Below are 19,953 nucleotides of genomic sequence, written 5' to 3' on the forward strand. Positions count from 1 at the left end.
TACCACACTAACCACTTGAATTTACTTGCAACCCATTGGTTGAAATTCTTGGGATTTAAATAATGTTTCAACAATCGTTAATAATCGTCATTTATTTCATGAGTAATAATCATTAGTAACAATATTCAGGGTATAAAAACTAAAACTTTATACAAATACACAAAATACACTATTATGTATTTAACTTTTTTTGTCAAATACCACGATAAATACAAAAAATATTACTGTTTCCCAATAGACCAATTTGTCCAAAGAATCATATGTGATTGGACTATAAATAAAATGAATAAATAATATGTTCTAAATCATATTTTTAACATTATTTAATTATATCAATTCTGATAAATTTGTTATAGATATTGTTAACAATTACTCTGATATAGAGAATAAACTACGCGTATATATTTCAACGTAGTGAAAACGTTTTGATGAAATATATTCATTGGAAAACAAGATCTGGTATTCTGTCATTGTTCTGTCGATAAGATAGACAAATTCTTGATCAGAAAGAAGAAGACGTACCGTAGAAGAATATAAGCTGTGGTCAATTTATCGAACAATTGGTGATCGAGTGCTTTTGCTGTTCGGTAAATGTGAATGTGTATTGTATTAACGACGATTATTGTGCAAGTACCAAGTGCTTATTGAAACACGAAATCTGAAAGTCGATAGTAATCCACGGTTCAAGAGAGTAGTATAAAGTAACGGTCCCTTGCTGCTTTCGTCATGTTGTCAAAATTGATGAGGAAGACAAAGTTGACGGGAGATGCTCACTGATATGGAGGTTGTTGAGAATTCCCTGGTCCGCGGGCCGCCTCTACTTGAAAGGTTTCCCGGAAGTTTTCATACGAGAAACACGCAAAAAGGTGTAAGTCGTCAAGCAACTATCGGCTGTTCTGTCGGCTTCCTGAAATTGTAACGTCGGTATCACCTGATTCTCAACTTGACTTGCTCATTTATTTTCCGTATACTCGTCATCCTCGGAGGATACCGCAACACGCATCAAAATCAGTGGTATCTTCGCTCTGTGAGGTCAATTTTTCGCGATGTTTCCTGTGTTTAGCTTGTGTGCTAAAATGAAAAGTGACAATAGCAAAAGTTATGCAGCTGCTCATATACATAAAGAATGTAGCAATTTACCCCATGACAGTGACTGTCCACCACTTCTTAGTAAATTATTGGATGAACTACTAGATCCTCGTAAATATATTGGTGACAGAGACACCATCGATTGGTGCAAATGGTTAATAGCTAGTGGTCATACACCGGAGAAATTTGCAGAAACAGGTACCACATGCATTTCCTTTTTTTCAATTGGTCAAACCAAAAGCTTTTTAAATTTTACTTAATAGTATAGCTTATAAGTTAAATAAATGGATCATTATTCACATTATTGCATTAATCATATATTTCACATATATTCGTGCAATGGGTCTTACTACATTTAGATATATCACACATTGCATAATATTATGGTATATACAATTGTTTCAAATATAATCCCTCAAACATGTTTTAAGAATTTATGACTTTATCAAATATAACATGCACGAAGATACATATTGATATAAATAATGTCAAAATTAAATGTTTAGATTATTAAAAAAACAATATAGAAAATTTAATTTTGTAATTAAAATAAATGAAATCTAAGATATTAATAACTACCACAACATATTGTACATTGTTTGATGGTTTTAAATAATATATTTTGTTTTGAATATTATTTTAAAATCTGTGATATAAGAATAATGCAATTTGCGTATTTGGCAACAGTAAGATTATTTAACAAATATATGTTCATATATACTGCTATAGACATAAATACGTAACAAATATTTTAAAGATAAAGCAGAAAATCTTCCGAATTAATAATAGCAATTTAAAAACAATATTAGATTATTAAAGTATTAGAGTTTTAAGTATGAATGATATTTTCTAATAAATTTAATGTATCTATAACTTTAGGGCACATATATAACAATAGAAATACAGCGTATTGAATTAAATTGTCATCTGTTTAAATCAAGTATTTGTTAATGTTTCAGTGAGCATGTACGATAATGCTACAACTTGTGGACTAGTTTGGATACCTAATTTTGTAGCATATCGTTGCCGTACATGTGGTATATCACCATGTATGTCTCTATGTACTGAATGTTTTAAAAATGGCAATCACTATGGTCATGACTTCAATATGTTTTTGAGTCAAGCTGGAGGTGCATGTGATTGTGGTGATACATCTGTTATGAAAGAATCAGGGTAAAAATTTTATCGAATAGTTAGAATAAAATTATTTAAAATTATTATTATTAATTAATATAGTATCTAATATAATTATTTCCATAGATTTTGTAATAGACATGGTCCAAAAGCAGCTGTTGATAAGTCAGCTGCTCCACCAAATCTAATGTGTGTAGCAGAAGCAATGATGCCTAGAATAATTCTTCGTCTTATACAACACTTACGTGAAAATTAGTATGTCATATGTCTCTTTGTTTTATTATCAAAAATACAAAAAATGTTGAAGTATTTTATTCATTATAGTAATGTGGGTCGACAAGCTTATGAAACTGCAATCCAAAATGCAATCCAAGATGAATATATAACAATGCTCATTGACTTCAACAAAATGGGAGCATTGATGAGGCATGTTATGACATCAGCTCTTACAAATCCACAAAAATATAAGAATCTTATTGGTCCCACGGCATCAACTGACACAGAATATGATAGATATTGTCAAGATAGCAATGAAATATATCAGAATGCAGTGAGGTCTTTACCAAATCCAAAACCACTTCATGAATATAAAGGTAAATTTCTTTCTATTATACATTTCAATATAATTATAACAAAATATATACATTTATCATATATATTTTATTGTACTATTTTAGAATGTGCATCATTACAAGAACATTTACAACATACCACTTTCTTAGAAGAATTAATGTTCTGGACTGTAGCTTATCAATTTCCACAGAAATTAGTCTGTTTACTATTAAATATATTACCAGATCCGGAATTTAAGGAGGCACTTACTCGTGCATTTGTATTACATTACAGTAGAGTTTCAATGATGCTTGAGCGTTCAACGGATCCTGATGTTTTGAGCAATAAGGTAGTCCATGTTAGTGTACAGGTAGGTTTATTGGCTAAAAATAATATTCTGTTTATAATAAAAAAAAAAAATGTTTTATATACTTATATTCTATATTTCAGCTATTTAGTAATGAAAATTTAGCATTGAAAATGGTGGATCAATTAAAGTTGTTGCATGTTATGGTAATAGCTTTAAAGTATATGATGAATAAGATATTGATTCAAAATACTTTGCATGGTAAGTAGTATTTGTATGAGTTTTATTAAATTTTTAGAATAAAACTTTTTCAAATTCAGTATCATTTCTTTTATTTCAGAACCAGATAACAATTTTCATTATGTAGTAGATTGTGAACGGCAAGTGATGAAGGAACATTGTTATTGGCCTATTGTATCAGATTTAAATAATGTTCTTTCACATAAGCCTATAGCTATTAGATTTATGAGCGACGATAAGCTTTTACAAATGTGGTTCGATTTTCTATCTATGTTTCAAGGTATTATTTAATTCTTGTACAATATAATTAAGATCATTTACATATAATAACGCGTTTTTAAAATTGTTTGCTACGTTTGTTTCAGGAATGAATGTGAATCAACAAGAAATTATTCAACATGTTGAATATGAATCTAATACATATTATGCAGCATTTAGTGCTGAGTTAGAAGCTAGTGCATATCCAATGTGGGCCCTAGTTTCTCATTTACGTGATCCCGAAAGTGTAGTTCTTACTCGTAGAGTGTTATCGTTTTGTCTCACTGCGTTAGAAGATTGGTTAGACGCTATAAATTTCAGTCATCCAAATGTGGTAAGTAATTAAACATGTACTCAATAATAATATGTTCTTTATTTTTATTTTGACTGCAATATAAGTTAGTTAAATGAATTAGTGTCAATGATATTATATTCTTGATACATTTCCTTTTTGTTATAGGGCGACAATTTCCAAGTATCGTTCCATCTCCCACTGCACCGATACTTCGCTGTGTTTATGTGCCAAGCTGTGCGTCAACAAGGAGCTTCACTCAATGATTTGTTGCCCCCTACTGATATGTTACATCTTTTGATGATGCATCCTTTACGTGTTCAGGTAAGTACTTTTCTTACTTTCTAGTATTATTTCATTTTTTTTTTTCTTTTTTTTTTTGAGGGTATAATGAAAATATGAAAGTAATATTTTAAATGAAACTAAAATTATATTTGAATATTTCCATGGAACTATATTTCTATTTAAAAAGTAATTATGTATTTTTTGTAGAATTCCACTTATGGTATTAGAAATGTTAATTTTTCTTCTTTTTTATATATACATATATTTTCTTTATTTTATCTTATACCTCAATATCGTGGTATTTCGAGATATCAGAGTAACAATACGGAGAAGATATTTTAAATAATTAGTAGGTTTACATTGTTTTATTTCAGTAATATAATACTAAAGGAAATCTATAAATTTCCTACTACAGTAAAATGTAACTTTTTATAAATGGAGCATTATTATTGAAGGTTTCACTAAAATAAATTGGAAGTAGGAATATATATATATATAATACATAAAAGAAAATTTTAACTTTCATAATGTTGATTTAAAACAAGTACTATAAAATGGCACATAAAATAACTTTTAGTAAAAAATTTACTTAAAAGTAAAAAAGAAAATTAGATGATTTAACTATCGATTTAATTAATTTATAAACTTAATCTTAAACATAAATTATGTAAATAAAACTTAAATTTAAATCATTGAAAGATATATGAAAGTAGAAGCAATACATAGTAAAATATTTATAAACTAAGTCTTAGTAATAGTATGTAGATATGTTCATAGTGATTTCATGTCACTTGGAGTATCAAGAACCGTTTCTGTAGTAAGAGGTAAATCAACCTGTAAATGTTTACTAAAATCATATGTAATTAATCTCAGTGCTACATATCCTCCTGATCCTGGTCGGCCTTTATGAAAAATGCCAGCACCGGCGATTGGAACTGGTGGATCTAATTCTATTGGTTGAGTATCAAGAAATGGTATTGTGTTTTGTGCAACATCACTTATCTTGTCGCTTGGGGCAAAATTTAGGTACTGTTCCGATTTCGAATCTGGTAGTGTTACAACAGATGGTCGAATTGGTATATCAGGATTCGTTAATTTTAATTCAATTCTGTAAACATAACATAGATGAGTTAAAACATATTTATAAGTATCCAAAAATATGTATGATTCATAATTTAATTTTACCTATCAGTTAAATCACGACTGGTCCAGAAGCTCCTATCCAATGGTTGTATCAATTTTCCAGTAGTAAAGTTAAAAGTTGACATTCTTATTTCTAAATTTAGTCGCGAACCAACCATTCGAAATCTGACACCTGAAAAATAATAGATATTATGAATGTGATATCTACAAAAGTAGTGAAAAATACATATCGTTTTCATTGGATATACCTGTCAAAAGATGATTTGTATCAAGACTCAAATCATCTAGGTCTAAACCTCTGTTTGCCCATGATAAAGTATGGTAATCAACACCATTTTTAACGTTATTATCTAATACAGAGAATTCTTCGATTGGTTTCCATTGTAGACTTATTTTATTGATGTTTCCTCGTGGCATCAATTCACCTTCCTGAATTTGCATGTGTATTATATGATTCACTTTCTTGAACCGGATACCCGTTACGACTCTACAAGTAATATTATTTGTATTATTTATTAAATTAATAACGTTTCATCTCAAAATTCTTTCTAACATATCTAATACAACAAATAACTTACTTATTATTTGCCACGTCAGATACAACTTGTTTTAAACTGAAGTATCGATCAGAATATTTATTATTGTCATCACAATAGCAAAAACAATAGCTACAATGCCAGAATAACCAACGCCACCAGCTATCGACTTTAATTGTCTCTTTCTTGCAAGTATTTCTTTGTCCATAGAATTTATCGTTTTCATATTGTATGTATTCATATCTTCGATCACTGTGTGGGTCCTAAAATTACTTATGCACTATTAGTTGTTAATTATTCAACATGTTCTTATTATACCAAGTATAAGTTATATTGAATGCAGGAAAAGAATTCTCATATACCGAAGGGCAAATCCACATATCGGAATCGATAAATTCGCATTTGAGCACTCTACCATTGCATTTGCGCTGCTGGGAGCAGAATTGATTTTTATAACATCCATGAACTTCCGTATATTCGTAATAAGCGCAATTTTCTTTACAGGTTGAAACAGAGTTCAAGTCCACCTCATTAACGATATATCCTTGGAACAATTGTGTTAAAGTAGTATATGTTTCATCTGTAACAATTATTTTAGTTATATTTCTTATTTTTAAAGATACATGAAAACATGAAAATATACCTAATTTATGTATTTCTGGATCACACTTCCACATTTCTCGGGGAGCAAATGCCATGGCTGTTTTTACAGCCCGCAGAGTTTCTATTGTTCTTTGCTCGTATTGTTGCTTCACCATGTTCATTTCCTCAGTGAAATTAGTACCTATATTAAATTTATTATCATTTAAAAATGAATTTTTCAAGGGTTACTTTACTTGAAGAATTCATTAATTACTACGTGCAGTCTTTCCTTTAAGATTCATTAAGTCTAAGAGACAAGAATATTCATTTTAATTTAGTATTGAAATAAAATAGAATGGAATGAAATGAAAATATAAAAAATTGCATATACTTGGAGTATAAAGCCGCAATATATGGTAAGAGAATTGCATCATGCTGTAACCCTTGATTTCCGACAGAGTTACCATGGTATATAGGTTGTAGAGCAATTGTTGAAGCGTCTGTTTTTCATTGCAAATGTTCGTGGATGTTTCCTATAAACAAACGTAAAGAGGATGCTAAATTCGTTTAGATCAAATAATTCTTAAATCTCTACATTTGTTGATTATCAAAGAATGTTTGCTTGTTAACCACCGAGAATTCTTTACAATTCGCCTATTTATTTTTATACCTTATAAGCCGAAACGAATAATTGTTCTTGCGCTATCAGCTCATTAATTCGATCGAGGATGGGCACGATCGATAGTTTCGGATCGTGCAGAATAGTGTTCAAGAAATCAGCTAGTTTTTCTATGTTAAGAGGAGCATTTTCGTTGATGATCTCTCGTTGCATCACACGAAAAATTTCATACAAGGCATCGATCGCTTCTAACTCTTCCTTCGTTTCTCTCCATAACCGAATGGGATTCAAAACGTTTAAATATTTATAATTATTACTCGGAACGTTTAGTTCTAACTCGTCGCCAAACTTTTTGAAAGTCTTTATAATCCATAGATACTTTTCCTCATTATCACTATCAAACTCGTACGGTCTTGAGTGAAACAGATATTCCGAAATTTTTCTGTCTAACCGCAGTAGCTTATTTCGCATTTCGTCGATTACTGTGGTGTCGTAGTGTATGACTGTTGCTCCCCATACTATGGAGAGAAATAGTAGACATAGTGGGATGTTTGATTTCTTCATATTTATGGATTTTTTATTTTATTTCGTTCTTGATAGCTAAGTTTCGTCTTTAACCATATGTAGATAAATATGTAGACGAATCAAATTTTTATAATTGATTCATTAAAGTATTCAGTACCTATATGAAGATGTATAGTATTCAAGCATGTTTCCAACAAAATTTTTTAATTCTCTCTCTCTCCCTGGCTTCAGTTTATAATCGCATGATAAATTAAATATTTCAGTGACAATTGTTTTGTTTTATTTTGTCGATATTTTTTTTAATTCTACAAAATTCTATTGAAATTTTTTATTTCCTTATGATTTACTTTTTTTATGGAAGGAATAGACTATATACCGTAAAATGAAACATTCAGTTCGTAGAGATTATTAACGTGCAGAGACCTTGAAACCCAGAGAATAACTACCATGTATTTGTAGCAACGATTTATAGTTGTGTGTATTTGTACAAATTATCTACGTGTATTGCTTACTAACATGTGAAGCATGTTTTGATGTTAACGGTCAAACGTGCTGATTACGTTAGAAATTAGATACATCAGTAGTTAAATTAAAATGATCTCATTGTGTTTCGTTTGCAGAAAAATTTCGACCGTGGGATTTTCCGTTATTATTTTCGATTGATCATTAATTTCGTCGATTGATAATTTAATTTCGATGAATTTTTTCCTTTTTTTTCATTATCATAGATAAATTTAATTTACCTAAACGAGTCACATCCGCATATAATCATTAAGTTCTGTATTAGTATTCTGACGATACAAATGATCTCGTCAAATCGATGCTTTGAGAATTTTATTTCTGTAATGTAAAGTTTATAATAATCAGTTAGTTTACAGTATAAAATAAATGATATGTAATATGAAACAGAATAAAGTAAAATAGAGAAATACCAAAGAAAAAAAGAAACTAGCTTATTGCATTAGAAATAGCATCTCCTAAGGTTTCGTTGTATCTATTGCGACTTATTACACATACATATATCATAATTCTAATTTATTTAAAAACGATTAGTTTTTTATTCTTACTGACTTAACGACTCGATATGTCTACGTTAAAAAGTATTAGTCAGTCACAGTTTTGTAATACGTTCTCCATTTATGTCCAGATCGTATCACGGAGAAAATATTCCACCTTTCGCTATTCGTACTGTATTAACAACTGTTATAACAAATCACAAATTGTATCTAATATTGATTCTTATCATAAAACAAATCAATCGATTTTAAAGTAAAAATTAAATTACCTTTACTAAGATTTTATTCACCATTTTACTTTTATTAATGAGTTTTTTCTTTAACAAGTTATACATTTTAGATACTAGGTAATGATTAATATGACGGACCAACCTTTTTCAAACGTGCTACTTGTATTTACATATAGCAAAAATCGTGCGTGTAACATTCAAACATGATACGGCAAAATGGTGTGAGAAATTTTAAGATAATGATTATCTGAATATAATCTGTAAGAGCAAGATCTCTGAACATTTCTTTCCGCATAAAATACACAATGTTTTACCTATGTTATATTATTTATATCTCAAAAACAGTTTTCAATCTTAGTAAATGGAAAGTATCCTTTCAAAGACATATAGGTCGTGAAAGGTTAGTATAATTAATTAAAGTATTTCGAGCGTGATACGCGAAAATTGAAACCAGAGAGATTGTAAACACACATCACCTCTTACATTGTTTCTTGTATTTTTAAAAAAACTTTAGTTGATAATTTAAGCTGTTCCAGCTTACTTCACTGTGTATACTGTTGCACGAACATTTATTTAAAAATCACTTTTGATACTTAAAAAATGTTTGGTAAACGTATTCTTGACATAACGGGGAAAATATTCAAAATCTACACTATTCTTTACTCGTTCAGACTATACTGAGAATTTCGCGTTATTGTTCTGTCATTTGACTCTGCATCTCCCCTCTCAAGTTGCAATCGTTCAAGCTTAAACGGTGTTGTATTTCTGCGCATGCTCTTTTCATTCCCCCACTCTCTTCGTTATCGAACTGTTTGCTTAAAACACATGGTTGCTTTAGTGAAAAATGTCGCAGTGATTCTTTTGTTTCTTCTAAGCCAATGGAAGAATAATTTATTAAAAAAAATGAAAACTAGAATCATTTCATTTAAATTAAATATATTTAAAGTCTATATACTCTGTAATCAATTTTTAATTGTAGCAATCTCATTACGATAATTTTATAATTATTTCTTATGAAATGAAGAAAGAACAAATCTTTTTTAATCGTTGTCTTTGTTGAATTTATTGTTCTAACAATCCCTTTGATATAAATAATTTAATTAAACGAGCACAAGTTAATCATGTGTTATAGATCTTATAGCGTTGTTAAATTTATCCTTCCTTTTGCTTTAATAATTATAAAAATGTATATAAATTGAAGTATAAGAAGATAATAGCAAATTCAACGTTATATATCTGTTCCATCAGAATTTGAATAGGTCTATAAATTGTCAGAGGTCATTTCATTGTTATGATATCCTCTAGTAGCTAATACCCCTTTATACTCGACAGTCACTGATAGATTAAATTTCTAATAATACTACATTAAGGGCTATTCGTATACCGAAAATACTGAATACTAATTTTTTTTGTAATGTCAGACAGTTTAAAAACTTAATTAAAAAATATTTCGCAAATATAAGTGGGACGAAATTTTGTGTCGTTTTTTCTAATTTAAAAAATAGAATGCTTTTGGAACAATTAAAAAGATATTTTCTCGCAATTATATCTAATTTTTTTTATCAAATATACATTTAAAAATATATAATTTATATTAATTTAAAAATATACATACTTGCATTGTATTTGCTAACGATATGAGAACACTTCTGCTGAGGATGTCTTCACGAGAAGGAACAATTAACTGATGAATACTTTGCAAAATGTTAGGAAGAGCACCCGATTCTACGGAAACGCACGTTCTTGCAAAATCTTCCATTGTGTATTTCTCGTATTTATTAGGTGAAAGGTAAAGTCTTTTGAAAGTATTGTATAAATCATTTATGTGACCAACAAATTGATCAATCATACGTAACTGTTGATCCAGTCTTTGTTGTAACGGTATTTCGATTAAGAGTTTAGTCATAATGGCATCGAACCGTATGTTCATCTGTCCTTCAAAATTATTAAGTTTGGTTGACAGCTCTGCTATTTTATTCTTTACTTCTTTTTCATGTTTATGGATAAATGGAAACATATTGTATTCGGCATCTTCGGGTTGTATTAACTTCCATGCTTCAAAGATGTCCGTTAATATAATCTCTCCTAATTCTATTACGTCTTTTATGTCAACATAACTAAAACTATTTGTAAATTGTGCTAGATTAAATAATAAGCAAACAAAAATAATCTTTGAACTAATTGTGACCATTTTTCTGAATTCAATTATAACAAATGAGTTTAAGAAAAATTAGAAAGTTCACACATAACACTGATCCAATCACGTTCTTCTTCCTCCTTTTATTAAATGAACTGTCGACTTTATTATCACATGGGGATAAAATTGAGATTTTCAGCAATACTTAAAGAATTAATCACATCAAGGATATGTTTTAGTCCTCTCTTCCGAAATACACTTCTCTTATACAGTAATTCTTATAAACTTGACAACACAGCATTCGCAATACTTTCCAGCGACGGGATTGGTCGATTAAATGGAGACACACCATGAATTTACAAATTAATTGCTTTACAGCGTTGTCAGAGAATCTGCCAGGAGTGTAGAACTTTCCCCTACTTTTCTACGCAAAGGTAGGAGAAAAGGACTGAGAGTGGAGGAATAATACCGTCCGTATCTGCATTTCGTACCTATGGTGGACTGTTCCTATCCCTACATTCATACCATACCATTCCCCACTCTATACCTTTCGTTTTAGGGAAGTAGGGGAAAGTTCTATAGAAGTGCTGCAGGACTGGTAGCCCTGCGACTGGCAACCCTGTACTTAGCAACCGTGGTTCTCACTGACGTCATATTGTCATCTCCCTTCGTTTGAAAGTGGGATTTAGTATATTTTTCTGACAACGAAGGTTGTCAAGAGTCTCTTTGTACTATGAAATTTCCTCTCCACTATCTTTGCAGCTTCTCCGACAATGCTGTTCTATAGAGAAAGATGCCTTTATATTTGAAAAGTTTTATGTATGCGTTATATTTCAATAATATCATGTGAACTAGAAATATTTTTTATGATAAATTGCTTAAATCTTTATAAAAGTTCATTATAAGCAATGGATATAAAGATTTAAACGCTTATTTTCCCCTATATTAACAGCATATTCAAGTATTTCATGATTAAAAATTATAAATAATTTTTTATGTACATAACTCTGTGTATAGCATTTAGGAATTATCAAAGCAATTCAATTAAAAAAATTAATATATATTGTTAGTTTTTTTATGCATCATATATATAGTATAAAATATCTTTAGATATGAAATGAGGTAACATTTTAGCAAATAATTTTTGTTCACTTATCTCATTTTTTAACATTAACAATAAAATAATTCAATTTTATTTAGGTTGCCTTTTATGAAATTTTAAATGGATTATGGGTGCGCAATGGTCTTCAAATAAAAGGGCAAATTATGACATACATACAATGCAACTTTTGTAATTCAATGGTAGATGCAGATCTTTATTTACTGCAAGTTTGTGCAACAAAACTACAACCAGATGTTTTCCTAAAAACAATTGTTAAGAAGTAATTTTCAATACTTTATTAAATATGTATTTAAATTATATCTTTTAAATTAAAGTCATAACTGATAACAATTTTGTTTAATTAGGTTTCACATAAAGCAAAAAATGAGCCTTTGTTTGTACAGAATATCTCAAAACGAATACTTGGATGACACACCTATGTTAGAAAGTTTCTTAACATTTCTAGCTATATTAGTTAATGTTCGAACAAATTTGGGTAAGTTTTTTACATCATTTTCTTAATTTTACTAATATGACAGAAATATATGAATATATATATATATATATGTTTATGTTTCAGGCTTGTCTGATGCTGAAATGTCCCGCTTAGAAATGGTTACTTTATTATCTATGGGAGATAAAACTCACAGTCAGATAATGGAATTAATGCCAGAACGTTCTGGTAGTCCCCAAAATAGAGATTTTGAATCTGTATTAAATGATGTATGTCTTATGCTTTGTAAAAAGAATAGATATAAGATATATATAAAGAAATTTTTTAATAGTTACAAAAAATATAAAAATAGATACAAAGGGAATGAATATTAGATACCTACTTTTATAATTATAAAATATGATTAACAGGTTGCAGTGTATAGAGCACCTAATCTTGAAGCTAGTGGAAATATGCAACAGGGAATGTATGGTCCAAAACCACGTTTGGTTTGGGAAGAGTTATTTGATCCTTTACATGTTTTACTTCGAGCAGCACAGAAAGGAGATTTCCAGATGGCAATGGATCGTTTTACTGAGTAGTAAGTAAATTTTATCCAAGGAAATAATTTTAAAAGATATGAAAGATTATTTTATACTAAATCTCTATAAATATATAAAAAATTTTTGTTTTAACTTTTGCAAGTATGGCTATTTTTTTATCCGATATTTTGTAACTATTTCAGTGTAAAACAGTCAGGTAAATTGAAAAGTAGTGCAATTCCATGGCCACCATTTAGACATCCTGCTCCTGTTTCACCTGCATATGATGACCCACGAATTGTACTACGAACTAGGGTTTTTCATGCTATGATTTTAATAATATTGTATCAGGCTGTGTATGAACATAACATATCAGAACATGTAATGGCACTGACTATTTACTTATTAGAAATGGCAGTAATTACTGCAGAAATACCTGATAAATCTGTAAGTAATGAGTTATAAGAATTGTAAAATTATAAAATAATAATTGTAATTTTTTTTTCGTTTCATCAGATGAATCCTTTGTGTCACTATACTAGTAATGAATCATCTCATATTATAAATGACACTGACCTAGGTGGTTGGTATAAAAGTGATAATTTATCCGAAAATTTAAGAACAGTAATATCTCAAGTCATTTTGCTTGAAAAGTCAGAGTCAAATAGTTCAGATAGTGAGTAAAGTAGATCATCAGAAACCATTGTCTTTTACTATATTTTAGACCATTTATTATTATAATGTTCTATAATTTTCATAGGCGATTTTGAATGGGAAATTCAAGGTGAAATGACTGAGGTTGGAACTTCATTTACAATAAATGATTATGCAGCATATGAGGAGTCTTTAGATGTTTTATCATCTTTAGATCCAATTAGTAATGATACTGGATTACAAATTGCTATAAGTACATCGTTGCCTACTTTACCCCAAGTAGATGGTAAGTTTTGTTTTGTTCTCTTCGTTAGTTGATGTGATATAAACATAAAACATACTAAATTAAAAAGAAAAAATTTCAATTACTATACTTTAAAATAAATATTTGCATTAATAAATTTAATCTTATGTATGCAAGTTCTTTAAATTTTATGTGTAAATCAAAAATAACCCTTTTAGGTTCTTAGGAAATTTGTTATGTACTCTAAACTCATTTTATTACTATCTGCAATGCATACTCTATTTTATACATGAAATAATAAATGCTTCTATGTTTTTAACTGTGAAATATACATTTTAGTGTTAATTAGATGTGTCATATGATAGTGTAATATTTTATTTTTTTACTATTTTATAGATCAATTTCAAATAACTTTTGTACCTGAAGATGGAATATCAGAAACTAATAGTGAAGATGATTTAATACCTCTACAAAGAGCCTTGCCACCATCTACCGAAGAATCCATGGCCCTTGCCCTTGAATCACCTCCTTTACCAAACAGTATGTTATTAATCTTCTCACCTTAACCATTGTTATATCCTTCTTATTGCTGTGTGCTTTATGCTGTTACAAATGAATAAAAAGACACGAATATTTTTATTAGGAGAAAAGTATTGAATATTTTTAATAGAAAATTAAAATTAATATTAATTATGTTTAGATATTGGTAGTCAACCTACATTACCGCCTGCATCTCAACGGCCCGCTGTGGTGGCTGCTACCGAAATAGTTGCACCAACGGTATACTCAAGACTAAGTAATTCTAGAGTAACAACGACAGAAATCGTTCCATCTACGAGTTCACCTAAACATTTTAAACGAAAAGAAACTCAGGTAATAACTTATATTTCTTTATATTATGTTATATATATTTCAGTAAATCAATTACTATTAAATTAATTAATTCTACATTTATTTTTTGTTTAGGGTGGGGCATTACAATCACAAACCGTAAAAGTAGACGAGAGTATAATCACGTTACTATTAAAATTGCACTCGCAGCTGTCGGGTGTTTTAGATAGTTATAATCCTGAACAGAGTGCAATGTCAGATAATGAAGCTAGTAGTAGTTCAACTTTAGAATCAACAGAATCGCGAATTGGCGATGGCCCATTCTTTATTGCACAATTATTGAACAAGATAGCAAATTTAGATCCCATGTGTAAAGAAGCTATAAATGAAGCTAGAAATAAATTATGGTCAAGTATGCAAGAAAGTGAAGATAAACAACGAGAGAAAGAAGATCAGGAAAGAGAAGAGCGAAGAAGACGGGCGAAAGAAAGGCAACAAAAATTAATGGCTGAGTTTGCCAATAAACGAAAGCAATTTATGGAAAAAGCAATGGAAACAGGTAAAATATGAAAAATTTGTAGAATATATATAAGATATGAAAAGTTTGGTATCATTGTATGTAAACAAGAAAAACAAAAAAGAAAATAAAACAAAGTAAAGTTTTTGAACTTCTATTTAGATGAAGCTGGAGTGTCTGGTATGGATTGGGATCAGAAAGATAATGCAACAAAATTAACTAGCAAAAAGGAATACGATTGTGTTATTTGCAGTCAAAGTAGTCCTAGTACCGAAGATAATCCCATGGGTCTTGTTGTATTAGTTCAAGTAATGAAACTTATGAAACTTTTTTTGCATATTTTAATTCTTATTAAAATATTTGTATAATACCTTTGTACAAATTTTATCTGTAGGGAACAAGTGTTATTGGTCATGAACGACAACAACCAGACAGACTGGTTTTACCTACTTCTGATGAAGATCCGCCTATACCAGAGTGTGATACACGTGGTGCCTATTTTGATCGTAGAATGAATGCAATGGGTCGTCATTTTAATGCCGTAAATATTTGAATTTTAATATAATATTCATTGACGGAAGTAAAGAAATTTGTATATATTTTTGTTAATGTTTTACAGATGTCGTTGTTGTTATCCGTTAATTTAGGTTGGGAGGGTGGAGTGTATGTTCAAACGTGTGGACACCACCTACATTTAGATTGTTTGTTGCCATATGTAAAGTCTCTTGATCATCAAGAAATACGACTTTCTCTTGCTGTAGATATCAACGAATATCTGTGTCCGCTTTGTCGGCAGTTAGCTAATTGTTTTCTTCCACTTTCTCCACGATTAGGAAATCGTGGACAAATTGTACGATCTCCTTCTGCTCCTTTTTCTACAATACTTCCGGAGATAAATAATCTATTAGCAGAGATAAAAAGTCATGCATTAACGGTAAGTCTCCTTTTAAACTTTGTATACTTATAATACTGATAATATTTTTTGTAATTGACAATAAATGTTCTTTATAGGGACGAACATCTTTATCTGAAGCAATGCGTAAAGCAGTACAAGATATGACAAAGTGCACAAATTCCAAGTTGCAACAACAAAATAGTTACAAAAGTTTGTTTGCTTTCATAACTTCTGTAGCACGAACTAATATCGAAATTGAACTTGTTCAACGTGGTGGATCATTATGTATTCCACCACCTACTACGATACCATTAAGTCCAAAACGCGACTGTATTGGTAAATTTATTTTTTATTAATTATAATTAATGATAAGTAAAATAGTAGATTTTGTATTAATCTTTTTTTTCAAGTTCCACTTCTTGACGTTCTGGTAGAAAATGCACGTCTGTGTACGATTTGGCCAGTACAACGTACATGGCAACAACTCTGCGGGCTGCGTACAAATCCTACGACCTCACTCTCTTTAACGCTATGCGAAGGGGAAGTTCCGCTACTTCTAACAGATCCAACTGCACTTCTTATACAGTTTATTTTATTACCTCCTTTGCATTTGGATCAAAGTAAGTATATAAATTCATTTGTAAATATATTTTAATTATTTTACAAACTTTAAAACATTAAATAATTCATTTATTTACAGTGTATTTCTCTAGCATAGTAAAAGTCATCTACAACTTATTGTACTATCAAGTTATAGTACAAATAAGCGGTGGTCTCACACAAGCAGAAAGAAATACATTTTTATGTACAGGATGTGCAGAGCACAGTTCTATGTCTTCAGAAACTATACTTTACAGAATCATTGAATATTTCAATAATACTCCACTTTATCATTCAGATACTTATGATCCATCTACTTCATCGTGTACGTTATATACACGAGATGAAATACATAGTATCGAACAACAGGTAAGTGTATATAATTAATAATATAATTCATAATTTCATATTTTAAAAATATTTTTGACATGTGCTCAATCATATTATTTCAGATACAATTTATGTGTTTACCATTTTTGCGAGTAGCTGCTTTACTACGTTATCATTTATACGAGGAACCGTTACCTGTAATTAGGACATCACAAACTGAATTTGCTGGATTAGTTTGTTACTTAGAATTAGTTCCAGAAGGCATAGATTGGAACATGTTTAATTCAGCAATAACCTTGAACTGGCAAGATGATAAGACCAGTGTTTCGGTGCCTCGTATGTGGTGTGATGGAATGCTCACTTTTATAAATCGAAACGATGCAGGCAGATATTTAATCATGGAACAACACATATTGTGGCACGTACCCAAGTTACTTAGTCTTCCAAGGGAGTATGAAAAGATTTTCACGGTACATATGTATATATATATATATATATATAAAATACTAAAGTTTTATAAATGATTATTTATTTCTTTTTTAGTATTATCATGGGCGACAATGTCGTCAAGGTCATTCAGTTCCACAAGAGATAAGTATTTGTTTATTATGTGGTGCCATTGTTTGTTTAAAACAAAACCGCATACAGTGGAATGTATCTGAAGTTGTTCAAGTAAGTACTAATACATATACTATTTGTATACATACTATATATTAATAACTTATAACTATAAAAGTGCAATTGTTTTTTGTGTGGATAGCATTCGTTTGATTGTGGAGGTGGAACTGGCATATATTTGGTGGTTACATCAACTTATATTGTTGTAATTCGCGGACAACGTGTTTGTTTATGGGGATCTTTATATCTTGATGATTTTCAGGAAGAAGATAGAGATCTGAAGTAAGAATTTTATTTTTCAGTAACACTAAAATTAATATTAAATAAATTACTGAAAATTTACAATTTACTTTTACATAAATTTTGGATTTTTATTATTTTATTGCCGTAAAAAAATTAATACGTTATTGTATTTATTCATCTTATTATAGACGTGGGAGACCTCTATACTTAAATCAGGATAGATACCAATTATTAGAACAGCAATGGCTGGCACATAGGTTTGACCATACGAAAAAGACATGGGTATGGCATCGTGATATACTGTAACATTTTACAACGCTAAAAAGTGGTTACTCTAAAACAAGTCGAAGACTTTCAACAGGTTTATTCCCATACAATGCCTCGCCAAGAAATAACATCGCTTTAAGAAATAACAGATTGCTCTAATACTTTATGAATAATTATATTTATTATGATGAAATGCGTAGATAGGCATAATATTGAATGAAAGTATTACAAGAAAAAAATGTGGTGAGAGCTAAAGCAAATTGTTTATAGTCAGAATACATGAAAGATTATATCCGAAGAAATGTATGTTTTAAATCACACATTGTACATTCTATTTAAGTATATGCATATAAATTATGTCCTAATAAAAAAATACTTATTTAGTATGTAGCATTTGCACGTAAGAGACAAAAACTATTGAATTTCTTAGTCGAAATTTCGGTTAAACTAGGAATCGGATAAATTATATCGTTGAAGATAAATAATGTCATATTATTCATGAAAGCATAATCTTTTTTCATTAAGGTGGATTGAAATATTGTGTGCTTCTTTTTAATGTAGGAAAAACATAGAAAGAAAATTTGTTATATCTTATAATTTATTACAATAATTATTTTGTTGTATACTGAAAATCTTAATTCAAAATCTTTTTTGTTTTTGGTTTATTCAGAAATAGGATATTCTATGATTTATTATCATAAATTGAAAACTGCAAAAGATTATACTAGCTCTATAAACATGACAAAATCAAACAGTGATGTCTTTATAATAACTCTGTTTCTGAATAAGTTTAATAACAAACTTGATTTTATATCTCTGTATAATTTTGTTGCAATTAGTAACACGTTTTACACTGATTCTGAATTCGTATAATCGAAGTAGAAATATCGATCGTGCATGAATTTTTAATTACAAGGTGAAGGGAAAATTTTCGTATTAAATTGGCTAAAATATTAAGAAATAATTTTTTAGAATGAAATATTAGTTATATCAAGATTGACATGCAAATTGTGTTTTGAATATCGAATTAACACATGTTTTTATTTATAAAAAAAAGAAAAACAAAAAAAAAACAGAGTCAGTAATGTAATAATAAGTCAAATTGTTATTAACACTATATGAATATTGTAAAATTTTTTCTTACAAAACAATATTCGTTCTAATTTAATAACGTGAACTTTTTGTAACAGTTTATAACCGATCAATGAGCTCGAGATTCAGACAATATTTGATGCATTATTTTTCTGTATGCATATTATGGGCTGTGTATATGAACCTATAAACTCATTTTATTGAATGAACTATTTATCTACTTGCTAATTTTTCCGCACCGGTGCATAAATGCTAATTAAGTAATTGAATTGTGGCAATTAAGTTGTTATTGTTTTTGAAGAAACAATTTATATACGAATCTCTAATTAAAAATCGATCTGAAAACTTTGTTAAATATTTTAATTTCCAATAAAAAAAAAAAAAATGGTATTTACAATAGAAAACCTTCTGTCGAGGATTTAAATATTTATGATATTATAATTATAGAGGCAAAACATTGCTTCTTTCAAGTTATAGATTACTGTAAATGTGTAATAATGATAGGATGCCACATATTAGGATTACTAGTTAATTCAAAATGATCTGTAGATAGTTAATTATTTTTATGAATGTCCGCTTATAATGTTAAAAATTTGCGAATATGTTAAGAAATGCTAAAAAATAAGTAATACTAGCAATT

The 19,953-nt window shown here is 29.4% G+C and overlaps 2 protein-coding genes across 4 annotated transcripts; one reads left to right on the forward strand and one right to left on the reverse strand.

Moving 5' to 3' along the window:
* Positions 1-478: 478 nt before the first annotated feature.
* On the forward strand, positions 479-18,592 carry Ubr3 (Ubr3 ubiquitin ligase). Of its 2 annotated transcripts, XM_017904074.1 has the most exons (29): positions 1,047-1,287; positions 2,049-2,262; positions 2,350-2,478; positions 2,548-2,816; positions 2,901-3,145; positions 3,226-3,343; positions 3,423-3,602; positions 3,688-3,914; positions 4,041-4,196; positions 12,146-12,327; positions 12,413-12,543; positions 12,628-12,770; positions 12,912-13,081; positions 13,226-13,469; positions 13,539-13,698; positions 13,783-13,962; positions 14,317-14,460; positions 14,621-14,793; positions 14,887-15,310; positions 15,431-15,576; positions 15,663-15,809; positions 15,888-16,202; positions 16,280-16,499; positions 16,574-16,783; positions 16,864-17,132; positions 17,216-17,563; positions 17,637-17,765; positions 17,854-17,993; positions 18,143-18,260. In XM_017904074.1, the coding sequence occupies exons 1-29, from the start codon at positions 1,047-1,049 to the stop codon at positions 18,258-18,260; spliced, it is 5,772 nt and encodes a 1,923-aa protein (XP_017759563.1). The 2 variants fall into 2 exon arrangements, with proteins under 2 accessions (XP_017759565.1, XP_017759563.1); XM_017904076.1 differs by lacking the exon at positions 14,317-14,460 and having other exon boundaries at positions 479-1,287; positions 18,143-18,592.
* Positions 4,867-11,487, reverse strand: orion (chemokine-like protein orion). 2 transcript variants are annotated; one of them, XM_017904078.1, is made up of 9 exons: positions 9,292-9,591; positions 7,089-7,719; positions 6,810-6,951; positions 6,480-6,620; positions 6,199-6,416; positions 5,879-6,099; positions 5,549-5,787; positions 5,343-5,472; positions 4,871-5,265 (listed from the first exon to the last, which is right to left on the reverse strand). In XM_017904078.1, exons 2-9 carry the CDS (start codon positions 7,599-7,601, stop codon positions 4,929-4,931), a joined length of 1,941 nt encoding a protein of 646 aa, XP_017759567.1. In that variant the 5' UTR covers positions 7,602-7,719; positions 9,292-9,591; the 3' UTR covers positions 4,871-4,928. The 2 variants fall into 2 exon arrangements, with proteins under 2 accessions (XP_017759566.1, XP_017759567.1); XM_017904077.1 differs by lacking the exons at positions 7,089-7,719; positions 9,292-9,591 and adding an exon at positions 10,424-11,487 and having other exon boundaries at positions 4,867-5,265.
* Positions 18,593-19,953: the final 1,361 nt, after the last annotated feature.

Source organism: Eufriesea mexicana, unplaced genomic scaffold (assembly GCF_001483705.2).
Source record: "Eufriesea mexicana isolate 0111107269 unplaced genomic scaffold, ASM148370v2 scaffold2646, whole genome shotgun sequence".
In the NCBI taxonomy this organism is placed as follows: Eukaryota; Metazoa; Arthropoda; class Insecta; order Hymenoptera; family Apidae; genus Eufriesea; species Eufriesea mexicana.